The sequence below is a fragment of the Vidua chalybeata genome, chromosome 28, assembly GCF_026979565.1.
Source record: "Vidua chalybeata isolate OUT-0048 chromosome 28, bVidCha1 merged haplotype, whole genome shotgun sequence".
Classification (NCBI taxonomy): domain Eukaryota; kingdom Metazoa; phylum Chordata; class Aves; order Passeriformes; family Viduidae; genus Vidua; species Vidua chalybeata.
This window is the reverse complement of record NC_071557.1, coordinates 3,973,228-4,000,073: the sequence shown is the minus strand read 5'-3', so window position 1 is coordinate 4,000,073 and position 26,846 is coordinate 3,973,228. Positions and strand designations below refer to the sequence as shown.

At 57.4% G+C, this 26,846-nt stretch overlaps 2 protein-coding genes across 3 annotated transcripts; both read right to left on the bottom strand.

Moving 5' to 3' along the window:
• Positions 1-492: 492 nt before the first annotated feature.
• On the bottom strand, positions 493-3,157 carry BOLA3 (bolA family member 3). 2 transcript variants are annotated; one of them, XM_053966571.1, is made up of 5 exons: positions 3,066-3,157; positions 2,512-2,635; positions 1,761-1,849; positions 795-861; positions 493-590 (listed from the first exon to the last, which is right to left on the bottom strand). In XM_053966571.1, the coding sequence occupies exons 1-4, from the start codon at positions 3,111-3,113 to the stop codon at positions 796-798; spliced, it is 327 nt and encodes a 108-aa protein (XP_053822546.1). In that variant the 5' UTR covers positions 3,114-3,157; the 3' UTR covers positions 493-590; position 795. The 2 variants fall into 2 exon arrangements, with proteins under 2 accessions (XP_053822546.1, XP_053822545.1); XM_053966570.1 differs by having other exon boundaries at positions 493-861.
• Positions 3,158-12,044: 8,887 nt separating this feature from the next.
• TET3 (tet methylcytosine dioxygenase 3) lies at positions 12,045-22,619 on the bottom strand. The gene is made up of 9 exons (XM_053966577.1): positions 20,455-22,619; positions 18,223-18,313; positions 17,765-17,858; positions 16,441-16,649; positions 15,455-15,605; positions 15,011-15,100; positions 14,778-14,915; positions 14,111-14,447; positions 12,045-13,792 (listed from the first exon to the last, which is right to left on the bottom strand). Exons 1-9 carry the CDS (start codon positions 22,592-22,594, stop codon positions 12,057-12,059), a joined length of 4,986 nt encoding a protein of 1,661 aa, XP_053822552.1. The 5' UTR covers positions 22,595-22,619; the 3' UTR covers positions 12,045-12,056.
• Between the last annotated feature and the right edge of the window lie 4,227 nt (positions 22,620-26,846).

Sequence of the window (26,846 nt, the reverse complement as noted above, 5' to 3'; positions counted from 1 at the left end):
CCTTCTGGCTCCAAGGATGGATAGAACCCCCAGGCGGACCCTCCCTGGGCTCCAAGAACAGGTAAACCTTCCAGGAGGACCCTTCTAGGCTCCAAGGATGGATAAATCCCACAGGAGGGCCCTTCTGGGGTCCAAAACCAGATAAACCCCCCTGAGGAGACCCTCCTGGGCTCCAAGGACACCTGGAGTGGCTGAGCTAATTTTTGTGAAGTGCTTTTTGGGGTTTTTTTTTGGGATAAAAGAGGTGGACTCTGACCCAGAGCCCTAAGCTCCACGTGGGGGTGAGGAGGAGATGTGCCTGGCCCCAGGGTAGGCTCTCCCTGTCCCTGTCCCTGGGCAGGAGGAGCAGCTGTGGGCTGTGCCACAGGTCCCTCCTGTGCGGCAAAGGCAATAAAAAAAAAAAAAAAAGTTCTTTCCCACTCTTCTTTCAGAGGAAACGGAGCTTCTCCTCTCCTTCTCCCATCCCACAAGCATTGAACACACACCACTGGGGGGGGTTTGCAGCCAGGGGGGCAGCCCCGGGCCCCTCCTGGAGCTCTTTATTGAGGCTGGGGTCTCTCCTGGAGCTCTTCAAGGGGGCTGGGGGCAGCCTCAAGCCCCTCCTGGAGCTCCTTATGGGGCTGGGGGCTGCCCCGGGCCCCTCCTGGAGCTCTTTATGGGGCTGGGGGCAGTCTCAAGCCCCTCCTGGAGCTCTTTATGGGGCTGGAGGCTGCCCCGGGCCCCTCCTGGAGCTCTTCATGGGGCTGGGGGCTGCCCCGGGCCCCTCCTGGAGCTGTTTTGGGGCCTGGGGCAGCCTCAGGCCTTGGGGGCCGAGGTGAAGATGCGCAGGCCGTGCATGTGCTTGATCTCCTCGCTCAGGGCCTGCAGGGCACGCGCGGCTCAGGGGCGGCTCTGGGCTCGGAGCAGCCTCAGCCCCACAGCCAGGAGTGCCTCACCCTCAGCCCCACAGGGTGCCTCTCCCCCATTCCCTCCCACCCATTCCCTCTCCCCCATTCCAACTGCTCCCATTCCCTCTCTCCATTCCCTTTCTTCCCGTTCCCTCTCCCCCACTCCTTTTCTCCTATTCCTTCACACCAATGCCCTCTCCCCTATTCTCTCCCACCCATTCCAGTTGTTCCCATTCCCTCTCCCCCATTCCCTCTCCCCATCCTCTCTGTCCCATTCCTTGTCCCCATTCCCTCTCCCCATCCCCTGTCTCCATTCCCCATTCTCTCCCCAGTTCCCTCTCCCCATTCCATCTTCCATTCCCTCTCCCTGTTCCCTCTCCCCGTTCCCTCTCCCCCATCCTCTCTCCCCGTTCCCTCTCCCCCATTCCCACTCCCTCTCCCCCGTTCCCTCTCCCATTCCCCATCCCCTCTCCCTGTTTCCTCTCCCCCATTCCCTCTCCCCTCTCCCTGTTCCCTGTCCCTCTCTCCCCGTTCCCTGTCCCCTCTCTCCCATTCCCATTCCCTCTCCCACGTTCCCTCTCCCGTTCCCTGTCCCATTCTGTCCCTCTCTCCCTGTTCCCTGTCCCCTCTCCCCTGTTACCTGTCCCATTCTGTCCCTCTCTCCCTGTTCCCTGTCCCCTCTCCCCTGTTCCCTGTCCCATTCTGTCCCTCTCTCCCCATTCCCTGTCCCCTCTCCCCTGTTCCCTCTCCCATTCCCTGTCCCGTTGTGTCCCTCTCCCCCGTTCCCTGTCCCTCTCTCCCGTTCCCATTCCCTCTCCCCCATTCCCTCTCCCGTTCCCTGTCCCGTTGTGTCCCTCTCCCCCTGGCCCACACCTGTGTCACCATCTGATGCTGCTGCACCGGCCGCTTCTCCCGGAACTCCTCCGACTCCACGTGGATCTCGTACATGGCGCCGCAGCCTCCTGGTGACCCGGCCCAATTAACGTCACTTAATGCCAATTAATTAATGCCACTTCGCGTCAATCAACGCCAGTTCAAGTCAAGGCTTGAGCACCCTCACACTCCTGCCCCGTCTGAGGTCCCCGCAGCACAGCGGGGGCTGGAGACTGACTGGGTTCCCCCCTAAAAACCGGGTTTAGGGCAATAAAGACCAGGTTTAGGGCAAGCAAGAGCAGATTCAGGGCAATAATGAGAGGGTTTAGGACAACCAGGAGCGGGTTTAGGAGCACCTGGTGCGGGTTTAGGAGCACCAGGAGCGGGTTTAGGATCACCTGGTGCGGGTTTAGGATCACCAGGAGCGGGTTTAGGAGCACCTGGTGCGGGTTTAGGATCACCAGAAGCGGGTTTAGGAGCACCTGGTGCGGGTTTAGGATCACCAGGAGCGGGTTTAGGAGCACCAGGAGCGGGTTTAGGAGCACCTGATGCGGGTTTAGGATCACCAGAAGCGGGTTTAGGAGCACTAGGAGCGGGTTTAGGATCACCAGGAGCCGGTTTAGGAGCACCAGGATCAGGTTTAGGAGCACCAAGAGTGGGTTTAGGATCACCAGAAGCGGGTTTAGGAGCACCTGGAGCGGGTTTAGGATCACCAGGAGCGGGTTTAGGATCACCTGGAGCTGTTCCCTACCTGAGATATCCACGACCTTGATGGCCGAGGCCCGCGGGAACTTCTCTCGCAGCAGCCGGGCCAGGCGCGACTCGCCGTCCGTCCCGGAGGCCAAACCCCGCCAGGAGCGGCAGCGCAGCCAGAGCTGGGGGGAAACGGCCCTGAGAGACCCGGGGGGACCCCAAAACACCCCCGGGAAGGGAAGGAAGGGGAAGGGAAGCTGCCGGTACTGGAGTGGGGCACGAGAAGCTGCGGAAAAGCGGGAGATGGGGGTGGACCGGGAGGAGGGGCGGTGGGAACGGGAGCTGCCCCCACCCGAGGACCGGGCGGTGGGAACGGCGGGGGGGGTTACCTGTGCCTGGGGGACATCGGGAGGAGCGGAAGCACCGGGAGCGGTACCAGGAAAGGGGGAACACCGGGAGAGGGCGGGGAAGCGGGCTGGGACAGCGGGAGGGGGCGCGGGCCGCGCTTACCGGCACCGGGGGGGACACAGGGAGGGGAGCACGGGCAGGGGGAGGGACACGGGGAGTGACGGGGACAAGGACAGAGGGACACGGGGACTGACGGACACTCACCGGGCCCCGGCTCAGCCCCGCCGCCGCCATGCCGGGGGGCGCGCCCATGTCACCTCCGCCTCAGCCAATCAGAGCGCGCCGCTGCGAAAGGGGCGGGGCCAGCGCTGCGGCGCTCGAGCGCCCCCTGGTGGCTCGGAGGACCATGGGGTGCCCCCGATGGCACCACAAAGGGTCCCCAACTGACCCCCCAAAAAACCCCATCCTGACCCCATAAATGGTCCCCTCCTGACCTCATAAAAACCGTCCTCCTGACCCCATAAAGGGTCCCCAACTGACCCCCAAAAAAGCCCCATCCTGACCCCACAAAGGGCCTCATCCTGACCCCAAAAAGGGTCCCTTCTTGACCCCAAAAAGCCCCCTCTTAACCCCATAAATGGTCCCATCCTGATCCCAAAAAGGGTCCCCTCCTGACCCCATAAAAAGCCGACTCCTGACCCCACAAAAGGCCCCTCCTGCCCCCCCATGGCCTTAAAGAAGGCCCCCTCCTGCCCCCCTCAATTCCCATATCCAGGGTCCCATCCCAACCCCCCCAAAAGGATCCCAAAAGGATCCCATCCACCCATCATCCCATAGATGGAGAGCCCACCCTGATCCCCCCCAAAAGGACCCCATTCTGCTCTACCCCCAAACCCCACACCCAGAGCCCCCAACCCCAAAACCCCAATCCCGCAGGAATTGCAGCCGAGCCTCGTGTTGAGTGCAAAAAATAAATATAAAATTTATTAAAACACCCACAATATTTTAAAGGTATCGGGAATAATAACACAGCCCAACTCAGAATAAAATACAAATTAAAAATAAACAACGACAGAACAAAAAAAAAACCCCAAAAAAACAAAACCAAAACCAGAGGGGAGGGAGGATCCGAACTTGCGATTTTTAGGAATCCTAAAAAATAAATTTATTGAAACACTGGGGGAAAGAAAAGGAGGGAAAAGGGGAAAAACAACACAAAGAGAAAAAGGGAAAACGATACAAAATAAAATTATCGGCATCAATTTCCTGTCCTAGGAGTATCTACAGTTTAATTACATGTTAATTAATTCATTCATTAATTAATCCTATTGCCTTGAGACGTGGGAAAAAATTCTACCGCTCCTCGATCCGCCCCGAAAACTTCATTTCAAGTAACCCCAGTGCGAGCCCAGTCAGAAATCCTAAAGGGAATTTGGGACGCCCCCGCGGTGCCTCCCCCGCAGCTGCTGCTGTCCCAGAAAAACCCCAAAAAGCGACGGAACACCCTGGAAAAAAATCCCAAAATAAACCCCAAAAAGCACCAGAACACCCCGGAAAAAATCCCAAAATAAATCCCCCCAAAAAATCCCAAACAATTCTGGAACACCCCGGAAAAAATCCCAAAATAAATCCCAAAAAGCACCAGAATAACCCCAAAAAAATCCCAAAATAAATCCCTAAAAGCACCAGAATAACCCCCCCAAAAAAAAATCCTAAAATAAACCCCAAACAGTGCCGGAACACCCCAGAAAAAATCCAAAATAAATCCCCCAAAAAATCCCAAACAGCGCCGGAACACCCCTGAAAGAATCCCCAAAAAAACCCCAAAAAGCGCCGGAACACCCTGGAAAAAATCCCAAAATAAATCCCAAAAAGCACCAGAATAACCCCCCCAAAAAAATCGCAAAAACCACCAGAACACCCCGAAAAAATCCCAAAAATGTTGGAATACCCCCGAAAGAATCCCCCCAAAAAATCCCCAAATAAGTCCCCCAAAAAATCCCAAAATGTACCAGAACACCCTGGAAAAAAATCCCAAAATAAACCCCAAAAAGCACCGGAACACCCCAAAAAAACCCCCAAAATCAATCCCAAAAAAATGCCTAAATAAATCCCAAAAAGCATCAGAATAACCCCAAAAAAAATGCAAAAAATCTCCAGGACACCCCAAAAAATCCCCAAATAAATCCCAAAAAGCGCCGGAACAGCCCAAAAAAACAATCTCCCAAAAAATCCCAAATAAATCCCAAAAAAATCCCAATAAAATCCCAAAAGCACCGGAACAGCCACCCCACCCCCGGCCGAATTCCTGAATCCCACAAGAAATGCGCTCAGGTTGTCAATTTGGAATTGCCACGGTGAAATAAAATAAAATAAAATAAAATAAAATAAAATAAAATATAAATAAAATAAAATAAAATAAAATAAAATAAAATAAAATAAAATAAAAATTAAAAAAAATCCAATAAAATAAAATAAAATTTCAAAATAAAATAAAATAAAATTTCCAAAATAAAATCAAATTTAAAAAAATAGAATTTAAAAAATAAAAAAAAATCAAAGAAAATAAAATGAAATAAAATTTCCAAAAAAAATCAAATTAAAAAAAAAAGAATTTCCAAAAGAAAATATAAAATAAAATCGAATTTCCAAATAAAATTAAATGAAATAAAATGAAATAAAATAATGAAATGAAATGAAATGAAATGAAATGAAATAAAATAAAATAAAATAAAATAAAATAAAATAAAATAAAATAAAATTTCCAAAATAAAAAACCCCACGGACCCACAAACCCTCCTCGCTCCCGGAACCCAAATGAGGAAATTGCGGCGGGGTCGAAAATCCCTGAAGGAGGCGTAGAAATGGGGAAAAACCTGGCAGGAAAGGGAAAAGGAGGGAAATGGAGGAGGAAACCCCAAAAGGATCCCAGATCCCAGAAATGAGGGAAAGGATCCTGGAAATCCAGGAAAAAGGATCTCGGAAATGCGGGAAAAAGGATCTCGGAAATGTGGGAAAGGATCCCTGATCCCAGAAATGCAGGAAAGGATCCCAGAAATTTGGGAAAGGATCCCTGATCCTGGAAATGCAGGAAAAAAGATCCCTGATCCCAGAAATTCAGGAAAGGATCTCGGAAATGTGGGAAAGGATCTTGGAAATGCAGGAAAGGATCTCGGAAATGCAGGAAAGGATCTCGGAAATGCAGGAAAGGATCTCGGCAATGCGGGAAAGGATCCCAGAAATGTGGGAAAGGATCTCGGCAATGCGGGAAAGAATCCCAGAAATGTGGGAAAGGATCTCGGAAATGCAGGAAAGGATCTCGGCAATGCGGGAAAGGATCCCTGATCCTGGAAAAGCTGCACCCGGGGCTGGGGCTGAGGTATCTGCTGGGGGGCGCGGGGGGGAAGTAGCACCAAGAAACCCAAAAAAACCAAAAATCAACCCAAAAAAAGGGGAAACAAAGGAGGCGGGAGGAGCGGGGGGAGAGCGAGGAGCTGCAGGAGCCTGGACAGGGCTGGACACGGGATGGACACGGCATGGACTTAGGATGGACACGGGATGGACATGGGATGGACACGGGATGGACACGGTGATTGACACAGGATGGACACGGGATGAACACAGGATGGACACGGGATGGACACGGTGATGGACACGGGATGGACACGGTGATTGACACAGGATGGACACGGGATGAACACAGGATGGACACGGGATGGACACGGTGATGGACACAGGATGGACACGGGATGGACATGGTGATGGACACAGGGATGGACACAGAGATGGATGCGGGGATGGATACAGGGATGGACGCAATGACGGACACAGAGATGGACATGGAGATGGACACAGGGATGGACACAGTGACAGACACAGGGATGGACACGGGATGGATGCAGTGATGGACACAGGATGGATGCAGTGATGGACACAGTGACAGACACAGGGATGGACACAGGGATGGACATTAAGATGGACACAATGATGGACACAGGCATGGACGCAGAGATGGACGTGGGATGGACACAGGATGGACACGGTGACGGACACAGGGATGGACATGGGGCTGGCGCAGTGCTGAGCACCAGGAGCGCGGGGTTGGCTGCTCAAGGTTGGCTGCTCAAGGTTGGTGCTGAAGGGGAGCAGTGCCAGGACCAGGCCAGCCCGGCGGTGCCATGGGGGTGCCCGGTGCCCGAGCAGCACCGAGCTGTGTGCTGTGCCTGTGCAGAGTGGGCAACCACCATGTCCATGCTCTGGGCAATCACCGTGTCCATGCTCTGTGCTCAACCACCATGTCCATGCTCTGTGCCCAGCCATGGTGTCCATGCTCTGGGCAACCACCGTGTTCATGCTCCATGCCCACGCAGGGTGGGCAACCACCGTGTCCATGTTCTGTGCTCAACCACCATGTCCATGCTCCGTGTCCGAGCACTGTCCATGCTCTGGGCAACCACCATGTCCCTGCTCTGTGCCCAACCATCATGTCCATGCTCCATGTCTGAGCACCATGTCCATGCTCCATGCCCCACCACCGTGTCCACACGTCGTGTCCAAGACCATGGCTGAGCGCCGTGTCCACACACCGTGGCCGAGCACCGTGGCCAGGGCGTGTGGCCAAATGCCGTGTCCACCACTGTGCCCGAGCACCACCATGGAGCACCACGCTCAAGCACCATGTCCACAACACGTGGTCAAATCACATCGTGGCCAAGCACCACGGCCATGGGCCATGTCCAAGCACCACGGCTGAGCACGGGTCCAGGAACCACGGCCGAGCACCGAGTCGAGTCCAAGCACCAAGCAGAGCACCCGTGTCTGTGTGCCACGTCTGAGCACCGTGTCCACCCACCACGTCCGAGCACCACGTCCACAGTGCATGGCCGAGCACCAATGTCCACTCACCATGTCCAAGCATCAATGTCCAGCATGTCTGAGCACCAAGGTCCACGCACCACGTCCACTCACCATGTCTGAGCACCAATGTCCATGAACCATGTCCATTAACCATGTCCGAGCACCAGGTCCGAGCACTGTGGTCAAGCACTGTCCACACATCATGTCCACACAGCATGGCTGAGCACCACGTCCATGATGCATGGCTGAGCACCATGCCCGAGCACCATGTCCATGCATCATGTCCAAGAACCATGTCCATGCACCATGTCCACACGCCATGTCCAAGCACTGCGGTAAAGCACCGTGTCCATGCACCGTGTCCGAGCACCATGTCCACACACCATGTCTGAGCACTGCGGTCAAGCACCACGTCCATGCACCATGTCCACACACCATGTCCAAGCACCACAGCAGAGCACCGTGCCCAAGCACCATGTCCATGCACCAAGTCCAAGCACCAAACACAGCACCATGTCCACGCACCACGTTCGAGTGCCGTGCCTGAGCACTGTGTTCACGATGCGTGTCCAAGCACCACGGTTGAACACCATGTCCGAGCACCATGTCCGAGCACCACGTCTGAGCACCATGTCCATCATGTGTGGCCAAGCACTGGGACCAAACACCACGTCCAAGCACCACGTCCACCATGAGTGGCCAAGCACGGGGACCAAGCACCACGTCCACGCACCACATCTGAGCACCGCACTGAGCACCACGGCCGAGCGCCACGTCTGAGCACCGTGTCCACAAGGAGTGGCCGAGCACTGTTCCTGAGCACCACGTCCAAGACCACCCTATGTCCATGACCTGTGGCCGAGCACCACGTCTGAGCACCACGTCCATGACCTGTGGCCGAGCATTTTGAGCCTGAGCACCGAGTCTGAGTGCCGCATCTACGATGTGACTGAGCACCAAGTCCAAGCACCACGTCCGAGCACCACAGCCACCACATGTGGCCGAGCACCGTGCCCGAACACTTATGTCCACACGCCATGTCCGAGCACCCTATCCGAGTGCTGTGGCCAGGCACCATGACCACACACCTGGCCAAGCACCATGGTTGAGCACCACTGACCACACACCTGGCCGAGCACCCTGTTTGAGCACTGTGGACACCTGGCAGAGCCCCACACCCGGATGTCACCTCTAGCACCTCATCCCAGGACCACGCCTGCCCCGGACCCGCAGGGAACGGCTCCACCGCGACGCGGCGCCTCTTTCAGTTTGCATAAACCCAACCGGCTCCCGGCACGCCTCGAGCTGTCGCTCCAGAAAAGTAAACTTCCTTCTCAACGACATTGCTTAATTTTTTTTTTTTTTTTTTGTTTTTGTTTTTGTTTATCTTGGTTCCTTAATTTGATATATACATTAGTAGCACCTCAGCGAGATGGAATCAGGCAGAAGCGTGATACAGTTTGTTAAAACACCATAGCACCGTTTGTATTACAAGATTTCATTTAATAAAAATATGCCTTATAGAGCCCACAAAGCGTACTCCAGTATTAAAAGGAAAAATCAGCAATTGAGGCACCTCAGGGATTCTGGTTTCCTTCTCCTTCCCATGCCTCATGCCGAGAGCATCGAGATGGAGGGGGACCCAAATTGCATCCCCCGTTTCCTGCCCGAGGCGAAGCACCGCGGCCAGAAAAACCAAAGCGGGACAGAGGAGCCGGTCGTGGCTCCCCGTGCCGAGCCCTCCCTGGGGTTTCCACCACGGGTGTTGTTCTAGCACCAATGTGGCCACGACCTGCTGCAAAACCAGGTCCCCACATCCCACTCACTAAAAACATCCCTCCCCCGAGCTCCACGACCCCCGCGGCTTCGGCACGGGCGGGACGAGCGCGGCCGCCAGGATGGGTAAAGGGAAAAGATTTTGCTTGGAAACAGCCTCTCAGCAGCAAGGGGTAAAGAGCTGTGCATAGATTTCGAGTTTGTGTAGAAGTCTGAAGCGTGCGAATTTGTAATGACTGAGAGTTGAGGTAGGTTAGACAAAGTTTATGTAGTGTAAAAACGTTGAGACTGCAGCAGTTCTCGCTCCCCGACCCGCGGCGCCGGCAGCTCCCCCGCTCTCCTGGGCCGAACCCGCCGTGCCGGACTGACCCCTCCCTGCACCGAAAAACCTCTGAGGAAGCAGGACTTAGACAGGTTCCACGGACCATCGCCTTCTCCCAACGCTTCTTCTCCTCCAAGGCACCCCCGTCACGCCAGCCAGAGACCCCAGGCGATGCCAACGGGGCCGGCACCCGAACCCGGCCCCGGATCGTCCCCGCCCCACGTTCCGAACCACGGCGACACGGCGGGTCCCCAGCATCGCCCGCCGGCGTCCCTAAAATCTGACACTTACAATCCTGATATGCTATTGGGTATTTCTAAGAAAAGCGGGAATAGCTTGTTGAGTTTCCTTGTCAAATATACGCGACTTTACAGATTACGGTTAAAAAATGAACAAAAAACAAAAAAAAACCCCCAAAAACAAACAAACAAACAAAAAATTTCATTAATGATGAAGGACGGACAAAGCATGTTAAATATTCTGCCACTATTTACACTTCTCCCACGATAATCTTGTTTAAAACATACTGCTTCAAGTTGGGGGGGAGTGGGGGGAGAGGAAAGAGGGGAGTTGTTTGCTTTTTTTAAGTTTCGCTTCCTTTTTTTTTTTTTTTAATCTAGGTGAAAGTGCTTTTAAAAAAATTTCTTTCCCTATTTACAGGTTTAAAATCAGACCACGTCAATGTTCAGGCTGCTTTACCGAGATCCTGCTGATCCATGCCCGTGCGCGAGGGGGGAAGGAGGGTGACGGTAAAACACGAGGTGATCCCGCACGGCGACGGCGTCGGCGCTGCCTCGCTGGCTCTCCAAAAGGCACCTCAAAGTGCAAAAGCAACGACCCCGCTCGGGGACGCCAGGCGCCGGCCACGCCGCGCTCCCGGTGAGCCGCGGGGCGGCTCGGCCACGCTCCATCCGTCCCAACGCCGGGCGGGAAGTCTCGACTGAGAGTGTTCGAAAAGCACCACGCGGTTGTCGTCGTTGCTGGGTTATTGGTTGGGTTGGGGTTTTTGTTTTGTTTTTTTGAGGGAAGAACGGTGATCCGTAGGAAGGAGGGATGGCACCCGGGAAGAGAAAAGAGCACCGAGCCCCGGCGGCGCTGGCCGCGGCTCGCCGGCACCAGCGGGGAAGGCGGACCCGGCAGGGTTTTGGCCAGCCAAGTCTTGGGATTCGCTCTTCCCAGAGCCGATTGCACGGAGAAAGTCCCCCGGAGACGGAAAGCACCAGACTTTAGCAACAGTGATGTACAGAGAGCAACACTCACTATTCACAGTTTGGGGTTGTGGTTTGTGTTTTTTTTCCTGTTCTTTGTATTTTTTTTTTTCTTCTTTTTTTTCTTCTGTTTTTGTCCCGTCGGCTCCTATGGAGACGCCGCTGCTGCCGCTCGCCACGGAGGCCGTGGGCAAAGGAGCCCCAAGTCCGAGCCCGAGCGCAGCCCCCCGGCAGCGGCGCTCTCCAGCCCGGACGTGTCCTGAGGTCTCCGGCGCCAGGAGAGGCACCGGCTTGCTCTGCGGCGGCAGAGCCGATCCCGCCGGAGGCGAGGAGCCGGGTGGAGACGTGCTGTCCCGGGACAGCCCGCTCGCTCGCGGGCTCCCGTTGCTGTGAGAAAGGACTCCTCGAGCTGCAAAATTGGTATTTTTAGGTCCTTGGAATAAAAATAATTGGATGTTCAGCGTGTCCGGCTGACAGTAAAGCACACGGTCCCACCAGCCCCCCATGAGGCAGAGCTGGAGGGAGTCACCTCTTGCCTCTGAGCTGGTTTGGTGTTCAGGTTGGTTTGGATTCATGATTAGGGTGGCTTTTGTTGGCTTCTCTTTCGAAGATCGGCTTCGTCGTTGTCATCGGAGTAAAAAACAAAATAAAATCAAATCCAACAAACAGGCCATTTTAAGTGGAATTAAAAACCTCTCCTTGCGAAAGGACGCTAGGAAATTCATCCGAGGCTAGATTAAAAAACATGGAGATATAAATATGAGATTACCTAAAATCATCAAACAGCATCATTCCTCTTGGGTTTTTTAACCAAGTTTTGCTTGGTTTGCCAACTCCTCGCTGGGCGCAGCTCTCCAACGGCGTGAGCCCGCGCCGGCTCCGCTGCTCCCAAGCACGCACATTGGGCTCGTTTCCTATGGGTTGGATTTTTTTTTTTTTTTTTTTTGTGGTTGTTGTGTTTTGCTTCGGTTTCGTCTATTTACTTTTGTTTTCTTCTCCCCAACAGCCGAGGAGAAAGCACCACGAAGCAACGCCGGGCTGCGGCGCTGCCGAGGGTTGAGGTAAGATGGGGCCATGGCAGTCGCCTCGGTCTCAGATCCAGCGGCTGTAGGGGCCCGTCACCTTGGTGTAGGCGTAGGAGGACACAGTGATGGCAGAGTTGGTGGGGATGGCCACCGCCTGCCGCGTGGGGACCGAGTCCCTCCTCTCCTTGCTGGGCGCCTCGGTCGCCAACGCGCCGCCCCACTTGCGCTTCTTGGCAAAGGCTTTGGCGTCTGGCGGCAGCCCCAGACGCGCCGCCTCCTCCTGCCGTGCCCGAGCCCGCTCCGCCAGCTGCTTCACCTTGGCCTCCCACAGCGCCAGGCCGTGGTTGGGCTGGTTCAAGTTCTTGTGTTGGTAGAAGACGAGGGAGATGCGGGTGGGGTGGCAGCGGTTGGGTTTCTTCAGTGGGGTGGTGGCGTGGAGCTCGCGGCGGGCGCACTCGATGAGGATGGAGCCGTGGGCGGGTGCCACGGCCACTCCGCCGATGTTCTCGTCCAGGAAGTTGTGCTCGCTGTCCGACCACTCCTCTTCCTCTTCCTCCTCCTCTTCTTCCTCCTCTTCCTCTTCCTCCTTCACTGCCTTCTCCGGCAGATCCTCCTCCAGGCCAAAGGGGTCCCACGGCTTCTCCTGGTGGGGCCCTGCCGCCCCCTTCTCACCCACCGCTGCCTCCCATGGCTTCTCCGGCAGCCCCGGGCTGGGTGCCGGTGTCCTCTGCTCCTCCACCTTCACGGAGCCCCATGACTCCTCAGTGAAGCCGGGGAGCCCTGGCAGAGCCGAGCTGAACCCCAGTGACCCCAGCAGGCTCGGGGTGCCCGTGCCGGCCAGCGGCGTCTCCCCCAGCTTGCAGGGACTCCACGGTTTCGGCAGCAAGCCCGAGCCATGCGCCGCCGCCGCTGGCTCTCCCGCCAGGACGTTGGACCACTGCTTCTCCGGCGGTGGCAAGCGCACGGCGGCGTCGAAGGCGCTCAGCTTCTCCCGCCCGCCCGAGCCCGGCGCCAGCTTGCTCCACGAGCCCTCGGCCGTGCTAGTCCTCTCAGGGGAAGCCGTGCCGCGGGGCGCCTTGAAGGGGCTCCACCGCTGCTCCGGCGCCGTGCCGTGTGCAGGGACGGCCGGCAGCGTTAAGCCAGTGCCGGGCACGGCCGCGGCGCTGGGAAGGGGCTCAATGGTGGGCGGGGGATCTGGAGGCTCCTGCTTGATGGGCCGGCTGCCGAAACAGTTCTGTGCAAACGCCGGTGCCTCCTCCGAGCCCGAGCTAGTCCTGTGTGCCCCAGCCGTTGCCGCCGCTGCTTTCTGCTGGCTGGCGTAGCGGTTGGCTCGCTCGTAGGTGCGCTGGTGATGGTTTTTGCTCCGCACGCCATGCGGGATGGGCTCGGGGAAATTGCTGTTCGCGTAGGTGTGATTGAGGTTCTCCTGCAGTGCTGAGACGTCGGGCTTCTTCTCGTAGCCGTTGCTGACCCAGCTGCTCCCGCTCCTCTCGGGCGCCCCATAATTGAGAAACTGCGAGGGGAACACGTGGTTGCTGGAAAAGCCGTAATACCCGAAGGAGGGAAGTGCGAACTTGGAGTGAAACCCATTCACGGAAGGCAGATTGGGCTGTGCATAGTAGGAATGGTAAGAGTAAACACTGTTCATGCTGTACGGGTCAGAGGGCCGGCAGCTGCCCAGCACCGAGTAGCTCTCCACCACGGCGTTGCCGTTGTACTTGAAGGCGTTGTAATGGCTCTGGGGTTCCACCTTGATGGAGGGTTTCAGCGGCTGCGGGGGTATCCCGCCTTTCAACGCCATACCTGTGGGACAGCACACACAGCCCCCGGTGACCTGCTGGCTGAGGAATCCACCGGAGGGGAGCCAGGACCCCAAAACAGTCGGCCAGACTAAGAAATCCCACAGTGATGGGTTTGCCAGGCAACTGCAGAGGGTGGCATTGCTTGCCATCACCTGGCGCACTGGCATAGATTCACACCTTCATGAAAACCCAGGTGGCACAGAGATGCCATCCAGCACCACAACGCAGCGGCCCAAAAACGTCCCCAACCACATCCCCATCCCCTCGCGCGCGTTCCGGGCGGCTCGGGGCGGCAGGACCTCACCTCTGCCCCCATTACCTGCATTTGGCTGGAGCGTGGGGAGCTCGAGCGCTTCCTGCTTGATTTTCTCTGGCGTCATCAGCTTCTCTTTCTGCAGCTTCTTCCTCTCGGCAGCAGCTCTCCTGGCTTCCAGCTGCCGCTGCCGGCAGGACTTGGCAGGCTCGGGCAGCTTGCGGACCTCGCGGGGGAAGGACGTGAGCACCTGGATGGCCCCGCTGCCCACCTTGGCGTTTTGGTTCTCCTCGCTGCCGAATTCATCCGTGCTGGACATCTTGTAGAGGGGGAGGACGTGCAGCTGCTCATCTTCGGGAATTTTCCCCACCACACGATTGTCTTCCTTCGTCAGCGTGCAGACCTGGCCAGAGCAGGTGCTGTCAGTGGGATGCTGATGGATGTGGCCCGTGCTGGACAAGCCAAACTTCCCACTTCTTGCCCACACTGATGTGAAGCCACATCAGCATGTCATCCCCCCAGCGTGCTCTGGTCCCCATCTGGTATTTGGAAACCTCTCATGGGGTTTGGGTTGGACAAAAGTAGGTGCTGGTCCCTGTTAGATCTGAGCAGCTCATGTGAGGTGTGCCCACACCAAAGACCTGGAGTCACCAGAGTGGGACAACTGGGGATGGAGCCCCTCAAGAAGGAGCATCCCAAATTAGGGGAGAGCACCTCGAAAAGCCCTGCTTACCACGGTGCAGCCGTTGTAGAGGTTGTGCTGGTCCTTGTGAGCGTGAGCACAGAAGTCCATGCACGCCGTCACCCCCGAGAACGGCCTCCCCTCCTTCAAGCCCAGCCGGCAGTCGATGGCTACATCCTCGTTGGTGACCTGTGGAAAGAGGATCTGGTCACCCAAAATCCCCCCAACAGCACCGCCCCAAACCCATTCCAGCTGTGTGTGCCAAGGGCTGGGATGACCAGGACCTGGTTTTGGTAGGCTTGCGGTGCCAGCCTCTTGTAAAGTGGAGCAACCTCGGTGGCCAAGTCCTGAAAGCTTCTCCGGAGCAGCTCTTCCTGTGGTAGGGAAAAGAGGAGGATGTTACCCAGGGGTTTTGGCAGCAGGGATGGAATTGGGGACAGAGCCCACAGACACCACACGGCAGCCAACCCTTCCCACGATATCCACCACGGCACAAAGCACGTGGCTTAAATTCCCCATGAGGATTTGACCGTTCAAGCTCCAGCCTCACTGTCTGTTGTGTTTGACCAAAGAGCCCTCTGGGATTTCTACAGTGGCCCCATTCATGCCCCCTTTCCTTTCCTCATCTCTAGCCCATAAAAAACCCCACAAGGAATCCTATTTTCAGAGTCCTGAAGGAAAGGAGCTCCAAACCACCACCCCGCTGGCGCTGGCCCCGCTCCACCCACCTCTTTGGGATTGTCTCCCACCAGCCTGAACTTGCGGGGAGTTTTGCTGCGGGCGTATTTGCAGCCGTTGAAGTACATGCTCCAGGAGCAGCCGAAGGAGAAGGAAGCACCGCAGGTGTTGGGGTCCTTGCCTTGGCATGCGCAGGTCCGGCTGGGGGGGAACACGGTGAGGGAGCGTCAGCCGCCGGTGCCACGCGGTGACGGCAGCTCTGGGAACGGGAGGGAGCCCCGCATCCCATTCCCGCATCCCATTCCCACATCCCATTCCTGTACCCCATTCCCACATCCCACTCCTGTACCCCATTCCTGCATCCCACTCCTGTACCCCATTCCCGCATCCCGTTCCTACATCCCATTCCCACATCCGATTCCTGTACCCCATTCCTGCATCCCGTTCCCTCATCCTGTTCCCATACCCCGTTCCCACATTCCATTCCCGTACCCCATGCCATTCCCACACCCCATTCCCATACCCCATTCCCACACCCTGTTCCCGTATCCCATTCCTGCACCCCACTCCTGTACCCTGTTCCCACACCCAATTCTCACATCCCATTCCCATTCCCATATCCCGTACCCCGTTCCCACACCCCATTCCCATACCCCGTTCCCACACTCGGTTCCTGTATCCCGTACCCCATTCCCGTACCCCATTCCCACATTCCATTCCTGTTCCTGTACCCCGTACCCTGTTCCTGTACCCCGTTCCCACACACGACATCCCGTATCCCGTACCCCATTCCCACATTCCTTTCCCGTTCCTGTATCCTGTACCCCATATCCCATACCCCGTTCCTGTACCCCATTCCCACATTCCATTCCTGTTCCTATACCCCGTACCCCCTTCCTGTACCCCATTCCCACACCCCATTCTCACATCCCGTTCCCATATCCCGTACCCCGTTCCCACATCCCATTCCCATACCCCGTTCCCACACCCCGCATCTCGCCTCCCCGCCCCGGGCTGTGCCGCCGGTGGGACTCACTCGTCGTTGAGGCCGCAGCGGCGGCTGGTGGGGTTGCCGTACTTGGTGAGGGTGTCGGTGAGCTCCTGGTAGAGCGTGTCCCCCAGCGTGCGGGGTATGCCCTCCCAGGCCAGGATGAGGATGATGATGACGGCGTTCTGGCAGTGGTGGCCGGCGCGGTGCCGCACCAGGCACAGCAGCTTCTCCTCCTGGTTGTGCCTGCGGATCACCTGGGGAGCGCAGGGGCCCGCTCAGACCTCCCAGGCTGGGGAATCCCACAGGGATCCCCAGGGATGCCCCAAGCCTGGGGAATCCCACAGGGATCCCCCGGGATGCCCCAAGCCTGGGGAATCCCATAGCGATCCCCCGGGATGCCCCAAGCCTGGGGAATCTCCCGGGATGCCCTGAGCCTGGGGAATCCCACAGGGATGCCCCGAGCCTGGGAAATCCCACAGGAATCCCCTGGGATGCCCTGAGCCTGGGGAATCCCACAGGGATCCCCCGGGATGCCCTGAGCTGGCTGAGCCCCTGTGAGGAAGGAGCTGCTGCATGGGGGAGAGGCAGGAGGGTAAGGGGGCTACAGGGGAAGGGTTTGGGCTATGGGAGGATTTGGGCTACATGAGAAGGATCTGGGCTCTGGGAGAAGGGTTTGGGCTACAGGAGAAGGATCTGGGCTATGGGAGAAGGATTTGGGGTACGGGAGAAGGATTTTGGCTACAAGAGAATTATTTGGGCTATGGGAGAAGGGTTTGGGGTGCAGGAGAAGAATTTGGGCTGCATGAGAAGGCTTTAGGATATGGCAGAAGGATCTGGGCTACAGGAAAAGGATTTGGGCTACAGGAGAAGGGTTTGGGCTACAGGAAAAGGGTTTGGGCTACAGGAAAAGCATGTGGGCTACAGGAAAAGGATTTGGGCTGCGGGAGAAGGATTTGGGCTTCAGGAGAAGGATTTGGGTTGCGGGAGAAGCATTTGGGCTATGGGAGAAGGATTTGAGCTATGGGAGAAGGATTTGAGCTATGGGAGAAGGATTTGGGCTATGGGAGAAGGATTTGGGCTGCAGGAGAAGGATTTGAGCTGCAGGAGAATAGTTTGGGCTACAGGAAAAGGATTTGGGCTGCAAGAGAAGGATTTGGGCTATGGGAGAAGGATTTGGGCTGTGGGTGAAGGCTTTGGGCACTGGACATGCCGTTCCCCAGGTGCTGAGCTTGGTGATCCCCAGGGAGTGAGGTTCCCTCAATTCCTCCTTGCCAGCCATAAATCCCTCCCCGGCCATGGTGGCCACAGCACAGGGAGCTCCTGGTGGCTGGGCACGGAGGGGACAGGCCTGGGGACGAGAGGCACTCACCCACTTGGCGATGGGGCAGCCCCGGGAGCTCTTGCCCTCCTTGCCTGTGTAGATGACCTTCTCGATGCGGATGGCCTTGCCCTTCTCACCATACCTGCCGGGGCACGGCCGTCAGCCCCATGGACCCAGAGAGCCCCAGTCACCTTCATGGGCACCTCAGGAGCCCCAGTCAGCCTCACGAGCCACCAGTCACCCTCAGGAGCCCCCAGTCACCCTGACAGGACCCCAGTCACCCTCAAGAACCCACAGTCACCCTCAGGAGCCCCCAGTCACCCTGACAGGACCCCACTCATTCTCCCAAGTCCCCAGACCCCTGACAGGACTCCACTTGCTCTCTCAAGCCCCCATTCACCCTGACAGGACCCTACTCACTCTCTCAAGTCCCCACTCCCCAGACAGGACCCCAGTCACTGTCCCCACTCCCCTGACAGGACCCCAGCCCGGTGAGGGGCTCTTACCGCTCCTCCATGAGCTCCCGGATGGAGGCCACGGTGGGCCCCGAGCCCAGGTGGGTGTAATAGGGCCCCTCATCCTTCTCCACGATTTGCTCTGCAGAGACAGGAAGGGGCACAGAGATTGCGGGGTTTGCACCTCTGCTGGCTGCCCCAAAGGATTCCAAACACCCAAATCCCCTCAAACCGAGCTCTTCTGCACCAAAAATAAAGGGTTTGCCAACAGCAGCTCCTCATTCCCTGCTCTGGAAGATTCTGCCAGCACTGAAATGCTGCTGGAGAACCCTCACCCATCGACACCCACCCCTTTTTGGGACCCAAAAAAAACCCTGAGCAGCCACAGCCATTGGAAGCACAGCTCCATCCAGGGAATCTGCTCTGGCCACTGGAGCTCTGCTGGGTGGGAGATGCAGATTCCAAACCCCCTCCTCATCCTGCTCCCACCCCAGGGCTCCTGTCCAGAACCTCTCACAGGCACCATGGGATGATTTTGGGGGCAGGGAACTCTTCAGGCTTTCCCAGAGGATTTGGGGATGCTCATGGGATGCCCTGAGCTGGCTGAGCCCGTGTGAGGAAGGAGCTGCTGCATGGGGGAGAGGCAGGAGGGTAAGAGGGCTACAGGGGAAGGATTTGGGCTACAGGAGAAGGATTTGGGCTACAGGAGAAGGATCTGGGCTATGGGAGAAGGATCTGGGCTACAGGAGAAGGATTTGGGCTACAGGAGAAGGATTTGGGCTGTGGGAGAAGGGTTTGGACTACAGGAGAAGTATTTGTGATATGGCAGAAGGATAAGGGGGCTCTGGGAGAAGGACTGGGGCTACAGGAGAAGCATTTGGGCTGCAGGAGAAGGATTTGGGCTGCAGAGGATCCTGGGGCTGCAGGAGGATCCTGGGGCTATAGGAGAAGGACACTGGCACACAGCCCTGCACAAAGCAAACCCCCGGGATGCTCCAAAACCACCGTCTGGGATGTGTCCTGCACCACGGCCGGGGCGGATCTGTCTTTGCATCCCTCTGCTCTCACCACCCTGATTTTCATTCCCATCATGTCCAGCTGGCCGGGAGCCAGGCCGAGGAGAAAGCCGGGCTCAGCTGGGCTGCAGCTGTCCAGACAGGGATCAATATGGGATGCTTGGAAAAAGCTCATTTTATTACAGCCTCCAACAGCTCCCGTGCCCAATAAAGCACCGAGCCGTCTCCTGCTGCATTCTTTCTCCCACAGCTTTTCCCTGAAAAAATAGAGAAGTGGAAGGGGGGGAATCCCCCCTCTCCCAGCCCCCAAACAAATCTTTTCCTGGCAAACTCCAAGGTTGGGTTTGAGTGGCTTCAGGAAAGCTCTCCCTCCTCTCCGTGGAGTTTGGGCTCATTCCTGCTGCTGTTTACAAGCAAATAAATAAATAATCATAAGCTCCACTAATAAAGTGCAGCTTGTGCTTAGCCCAGGGCATCCTCTACCAGCAGTGAGGGGCTCGTTTTTCCAGCTGGATGCCCCCCAAATCCTCACCTTGCTGCTCCCAGGGGAGCACACAGGTCCAGTCTAAATACTGGGGAGGGAATATCCAGCTCCCCACGCTCGGATGGAGGTGGACTGGAAGGACTGGGTAGGAATTCTCTAGCACTTGCTGCAAAGCCTGACAAATGCCAATGCACACAAAAAATAACCACAAAGAACCCCACAAATCCAAGAGTTTGGTGATTTTTCAATGCACCCCAGTGGGATTGGCCAGTGAACAAGGCAGCATCCCAGCAGCAAGTTATTTCTCCAGTGATAAGCACAAGCATCAAGCCAAAGTTTGGGTTACTCAAAGCAACCTGAACCAGCCAATTTGGCTGAAAACACCAGGAATAACCAGGTGAGAGGGAGTTTAGATGGGTTTTGGCACTGGGACCACCATGGATTCAGCTGGTTGAGGTTAAAGAGAAGGAAAACCCAAGAGCCCTTTGGTTTTGCTGCTCATCCAACCCCCCACCTCGGTACAGCCAGTGGCACCAGTGCCACCCCCGCGCTGACTCAGGTGGGCACTCGGCATTTCCATCCAACTGTAAAAACAAGCGAGAAGGAGAGAAACCAAAAGGAAGTTCCACAGCACCAGGGTTTCACCACATGAGTGCCTTACCTCCCCAGAAATCGGGGCTTTGCTGATGCCATGGCTTCCCTTACTGACCCAGGTCAACCCCGCCCTGCAAAGCTACCTCTGCCGCCCTCCCCACCACCCCCCCAGCACGGCTGCTTGCTCACCAACGCAGTCACAGGTGGGGAATTCAGCCTGCGCCCTCTTGGCAGGGGTGTCCAGGAGGCTTTTGGTTGGTGTGTCCAGGTATTTCAGCGGAGACTCCAAGAAGCCGCTCAGGGTCGGCGTCAGCGGCACCTCGTCCTTGGTGGGCGTTCTGTCGACATCGTCCACGTCTGGGTTTTGGCTTTCCTCAGAGTAAAAACACGTGGTAGACACCACGGTGATAGCACCAGAAGACTCGATTTTGATCTGTTTGGGGGAGCGGGCAGTGAAGGGTGGCTCTGACAGCGGCCCCTTCCCTGGAGAGACGCTTTTGGGTCTGGCTTGGGGAGCGCTGCTGGGAGTGGGAGCCGGGCCGGCGGCGGTGGCCGTGGTGGGAGACCCTTGTGGGGCTGGTGCTGGCGCCCCCGGCAGCGGGGCAGGCGTCTCAGGGGGCGGCAGGTTGAAATTCTCCCCAAATTCGGCTTCAAATTGTCGGATGAGCTCTTCCAACTTGTCATCCACCATGATGGGAGCCGAGCCGGCTGGCGGGGGCACAGCCGGTGCTTCCTCCGAGCCGGTCGAGCCCGCCGGCGCCGAGTGAATTTGGGGGCCCCCTCCGGGGGCACCCCTTTCCTGAGAGTCGGAAGCCGGGGGGACGCCGTCCAGGGGGTTTGGTGGTGGGGGGCATGCTGCGGGCAGGGGTAGTGCAAGAGGCTGGTGCGGGAAGGCCGGCGGCGGCAGCTCCGTTTGCATCTCTTCGGCGGGGGGATCGGCGGGCGCCCGAAACCCCTCCAGGCTGATCTGCCAGAGGGGTGGGAAGAGCGGCTGCGAGTCCTTCTGCTTCGCCTTCTTGATCTGCACTTGCTTGCGGAGAGGTTTGGCTGGCGGGGGCTTTTCAGGCGGCGTTTTCTTCTTCTTCTCTTTGGGCTGCTTTTCGAAGGGCTTGGGGGGCGCGGCGGGGGCGCCAGGGGTCCACCAGCCGCTCGGCCGCTCTGGGGGCGACGCCGCCGCCAGGCTTTGCTCGAGGAAGAGGCTGCGCTTGTGGTGGAGGTGCTGCTGCAGGACCAGCTGCGTCTTCTTGTGCAGGTTGGGCTCTGGCGGCGCTGGCGGCAAGCGGGGCCCACCCGGTGCTTCTTTGCTGGGTGCTCGCTCGGGGGGTTCCGTTTTGGGGGCTGTCGCTTTGCCAGCCGTTGCTTCGGGTCTCTTGAAAGCCGCCTTGATGTAGTCGTCAGCATTACCCAGCAGCTGCTCCAGCTCTGCCATGGGGTCTCCAGCCCCCGCTGCCCCCTCGGCCTCCAGCCCCCAAGAGGCCGCGAAGTTCCCCCGCGGAGGTGCCGCGCCGAAAAATGGCTCAGGTGCTGCTCCCGGCTCCGGTGGGTAGCGGGGCTCATCCCCTTGCTGCCACACGGCCCCCGGCGGGCAGAGGGGGCCAGAGCCGAAGGGGACGGCGGGGGGCGGCGGCGGGGGCTGCCCATCACCCGTGGGCTGGGGCAGGGCGGCCGAGAGCTGCGTGAGGGCTTCGATGGCTATGGCGGTCTGCAGGCTGATGTTCTTCTCCTTGGCGATGGTCAACGCACTCTGGGAAAAGGGGAGGCTGTCGGGCGGGCACGGCTCGGCAGCCTCAGGCACCGGCTGGGGGTCGATAGCACCTTCTGGGGGAGGAGGCGGGGGGACGGCGGCGGCGCGGGGCCGCGGTGACACCGGCTCTTCTCCAAGAGCCGTCTTGATCTTCTGCTCCAGCCATTCCAGGTAGTCGGGGCACTCGGGGCCGTCGCAGTTGCAGTTGGGGGGCTTCACACCGTGCTTGGCCAAAGCCAGGGCGGCCTTGAGGGCATGCAGGTCCTCGCCCCGCGGCACCCCGTCCGCCGTGCCCAGCCCACCCCGGCTCATCTCCGAGTCGAACTTCTCGTACAGCAGCGACGGCGACCCCGGTGGCGGGAGCCGGTAGGAGGAAACGGCTTCGGCCACCGCTGAGAAGGCCACCAGGTTCCGGACGTCTTCCAAGTGGGCTTTGCCAGTGGCGGGCGGCTGGCCCGGTGACCACCTGCTGGGCTCCATCAGCACGGTACCCCCCGCCTCCGGCTGGCCCCCATTCACCAGGCTGAACCCGCTGCCCTCGTTCAGCCGCCTTTCTTCCACATAATTAATTGGCCCTTCTTCCATTTGGCTTCTGCTGGGTCCATCAACCGCCTCGCCCGCCGAACCTGTCTGTGAGGAGGGAGAGAGAAGAGCCGTGAGCATCCCCACATGCCCCAGCCCTAATTTTTCTCCTCTGTTTCCTTTAGTTCCCCTTTCCCCATCCAATTTTCTGACCGGGGGGGATGAATACACAGACGAGCCACGCGGGTTCTGCCCGGCTGCGTGAGAGACGAGCAGCTCAGCTCTGCTCAGCGGGCCGCTGCTTTCCACCGTGCCTACCCACGTCCCCACCCCGCCACCCGCTTTCAAAATCACTCACAGGGACCGTTTGGGATTTCCACCACCCGCGGAGGGCGCCACGCCCGCGGTGGGACAGGCAGGGTGTCCCTGGCTGCCATGGCACAGCTTGCCCACACTGAAGGAAGCGGCACAAGGAGGAGAGGGGGTTTTTGGAGCCATGCCAGGAGCGAACATCCCGGGCAGGAGCAGCCGTCCTTCGCACGGCAGGAAGCCGCCGAGTTGGCTACGCCAGTGCCAGGGGCTGTTTCACCTCAAATAACCCCAAGTCTGGATCAACACGGCCGGCCAGGGCTCCTGGCAGCACCGGGGCTGTGTCAGGCACATGCCAAACCCACCAGGCCACGCCAACGCTGGGTGGTGGCACCCGGGGAGCCCAACACCGCAGCGTCTGGGCTGGACACTCTGGTGAAGATCCCCTAAGAGGCTCTGCCAGGGATGGAGGGGGTTTTTCTGTTCTCTCTGGTGCCGTCCCACCTCGGCAGTGGGGATTTCGTGCGGGCAGCGCACTGAGTCGTTTGCTGATAAGCAGGGGGAGCTTCCGGCAAGCTAAAAATACAGCAGAGCTCGCTGGAAAAACCATGCCAAAGCAAGCAGAGGCCGTGGGCAGAGCTTCCTGCCTCCGGACCGTGCCTCTCGTGGGAAGGATCCGTGGCTCAGATGAGCGGGGAGAGCCGAAAGTTAAACACAAAGTCACGGCTCCGAGTTAAGCCGGGGTTCAAAGCCCCTGCGTGTGGCTGCTTTAACCCTTCTGGCACCACGGCTTCGGCACAGAATCCTTCACCCTTCGCTGTGAGAGCGTGAGCAGAGGCATGCTGCAGAGATAAGAACGCTAAGCTGCAGAGATAAGAACGCTACACTGCTGACTCCGGCGAAACCTTGGAGGAACCACTCCCAGCACGACTCCGTCCAAAAAAAACCCTTTTCCCCAGCGGGGAACCCCCCCAGGGCAGCACAGATGCTCCTGCTCCGCTCAGGCATCACCCCGTGATGTTTTCAGAGGGGCTCCGGTGCCTTTGGGGCGATGGGACCGGTCCGGCAGGTCCGGGGAGAAAGCGCAGCCCGGGCAGGGTGGGGACAGCACGCCTCCGCTCTCCTTTGCAAACCCAGCAGGGAACGGCCTCGCCCGTCCTTCCTACACCGTCATCTTCCTCCTCCTTCTCCTCCTCCTCCTCCTGCCCAGCCCAAGGGGATTTTCCCAAGCGCCCTGAGATAAACGCGCTGAGCTCCCCCTCTCAAGGGCTCTGGGGGACGCGGCGGTGATGCCAGCCCAGGGAAATGATGGCAAACCTGTTTTGCTCCGGGTGGGGAGCGGCCCCAAGGGTTTGCCCAGGGGGGAAATCTGCTGGGAAAGGGCAGGGCAGCCCCAAAAATCAGCCGCGGGGCCAGAGAGGCACCTTGGGCTGCTCCATCCCATAAACTGGGTTGTGGAAGCGGGCTGGGAACATAGGAAAATTCATTTTAAAAACCCATAAAATTAATAAAAATTCATAATTCATAAAAATTCATTTAAAATTTCGTTTCAAAATTCAAAATTCATTTAAAAAAACCCATAGTCCATCGTGTGAACTAAAGGAAGGAGCAAACACCTCACGCTGCTCCCCTAAAGGGTTAACCCGAAAGCCAAAACCTTCCCCAAATCAGTGGAGGAAAAAAACTTCACACATGTATATACACACACACATATATACATAAATATAAATATAAATATAAATATATAAAACCCGATTTTTTTTCCTGGCTGTCCCATCCAGCTCCTTTTGTTCCTGGCCCTGCTGGCTGGCAGATGGAAAGACCCCACAGCTTCTCCCCAAAAATCGATGTCCCTTCCCCATCCATCCCCCCCTTACTGCTGTGGGCACCAACTCCTCCACCCTCAGCTTATTTTCCTCGGAAAAAGTTCTGCCTGCCCAAAGCTCCCAAACCTCCTTCCATTCACCCCGAGAAAGGACAAAAGCCGGGGAGGGGAGGAAATAAATTAAAATAAAGAGAAAACCAAGCGATACATTTGGGGTTAACCCAGCTGCTCCTGCACATCCCCTTCTGCATCCTCCAGGCGCTATAAAACAGGAGAAAATCCGCGTGAGGACAACAACTTTTTTTCTTTTTTTTTTTTAATCCGTTTTTCCTCCCTTTTTAAATCCCCCCATCCCAGTTTAAATACCTTAAACTGAGAGAAGAAAAAAAAAAAAAAAAAAAAAACCACCACACACAGGCTGCGCCCGGCTTGGAGCGCTTCCAGCCTGGGCTGCGCTCCCTGGAGCAGCCCGGAGCTGTTCGGAGCCCAGCGAGCGCGGCGGGGGCACCATGTCGGGCTCGGGGACGCCTCCGGCCGGGCGGCACTTACGCGTGCAGGGGCGGGAGGCGAAGCCGCGGGCGGTGGCGGCGGCACCGGCACAGGCACCGTGCGGGGGAGGAAGGAGCGAGCGTGGCCGCGGGAGCCCCGGGAGCCCCGGCCCACCCCGCCCCCCGCCAGAGCAGCTGCAGGAGCCATTAGGGCCGGCGCCGCGCGCACGTACAGACCGGCCGGGCGGACGGACGGACGGAGGCATGGACGGACATAGGGATGGAGGAAGGGAGGGAGGGAGGGAGGGAGGGAGGGATGGAGAGAAGGAGGGAGGGATGGAGGGAATAATGGAGGGATGGATGGTGGATGGACAGAGGGAGGGAGGGATGGATGGAGAAATGGATGGATGGATGGATGGATGGATGGATGGATGGATGGATGGATGGATGGATGGATGGATGGATGGATGAGGGATGGATGGACGGGCAGAGGGATGGATGGATGATGGATGGATGGATGGATGATGGATGGGTGGATGGATGAGGGATAGATGGATGGACAGAGGGATGGATGGATGATGGATGGATGGATGGATAGATGGATGGATGGATGATGGCTGGATGGATGGATGATGGATGATGGATGGATGGATGGATGGATGGATGGATGGATGATGGATGGATGGTGGATGGATGGATGGATGGATGGATGGATGGATGGATGGATGGAATGAATGATGGATGGTGGATGGATGGATGGATGGATGGTGGATGGATGGATGATGGATGGATGGTGGATGGATGGATGATGGCTGGATGGATGGATGGATGATGGATGGATGGATGGATGGATGGATGGATGGATGGATGGATGGTGGATGGATGGATGGATGGATAATGGATGATGGATGGATGGATGGATGGATGGATGGATGGTGGATGGATGGATGGATGATGGATGGATGGATGGTGGATGGATGGATGGATGATGGATGGATGGTGGATGGATGGATGAATGGATGGATGGATGATGGATGATGGATGGATGGATGGATGGATGGATGGATGGATGGATGGTGGATGGATAGATGGATGGATGGATGGATGGATGGATGGATGGATGGATGGATGATGGATGGATGGTGGATGGATGGATGGATGGATGGATGGATGGATGGATGGATGGACAGCAGAGCCCCCAGCCCGCGGCTGGACCCTGAGAGCCGCCTCGACCCCCACAGAGGTCACAGGGGGGACCCAGTGGGGAGGGACGGCGCCAGCTCCGGCTGCTGGGGCAGGAACAGCGGCCTGAGAGATCCATTGCTCTAGAGATCCAGTGTCCTGGAGACCCACTGCCCTAGGGATCCACTGCCCTAGGGATCCTCTGCCCTATAGATCCTGCTATCCTATAGGTCCTGTTCTCCCACAGATCCTAGTTCCCTATAGGTCCTGCTCCCCTACAGATCCAGTGACCCATATATCCAGCAATCCTATATATCCCCCCACCCCATATAGCCTATACAACCAAGAACCTGCAAATCCAGCAAACTTAAACATTCAGCACCTTAAATATTCCACAATCCCACATAACCCACATATCCAGCAACCCTAAATGCTCAGCAATCCTAAATCTCCAAGTCCTGTGTACATTCAGTGGGGGCACCAGGGTGGTGGTGGGGCCACCAGGATGGTT

Excerpts from the sequence above, each read along its gene's own strand:
- TET3 (XM_053966577.1), bottom strand. The coding sequence starts at position 22,594 with ATGGAAGAAGGGCCAATTAATTATGTGGAAGAAAGGCGGCTGAACGAG. Across the intron at positions 15,606-16,440 it reads CGCTGCGGCCTCAACGACGA|CCGGACCTGCGCATGCCAAG; the intron begins GTGAGTCCCACC and ends GTTCCCCCCCAG. Across the intron at positions 14,448-14,777 it reads TCTACAACGGCTGCACCGTG|GTCTGCACGCTGACGAAGGA; the intron begins GTAAGCAGGGCT and ends TGCTCTGGCCAG.
- BOLA3 (XM_053966570.1), bottom strand. The coding sequence starts at position 3,113 with ATGGGCGCGCCCCCCGGCATGGCGGCGGCGGGGCTGAGCCGGGGCCCG. Across the intron at positions 2,636-3,065 it reads CGGGGCTGAGCCGGGGCCCG|CTCTGGCTGCGCTGCCGCTC; the intron begins GTGAGTGTCCGT and ends GTTTCCCCCCAG. Across the intron at positions 862-1,760 it reads AGCATCAGATGGTGACACAG|GCCCTGAGCGAGGAGATCAA; the intron begins GTGTGGGCCAGG and ends CGTGCCCTGCAG.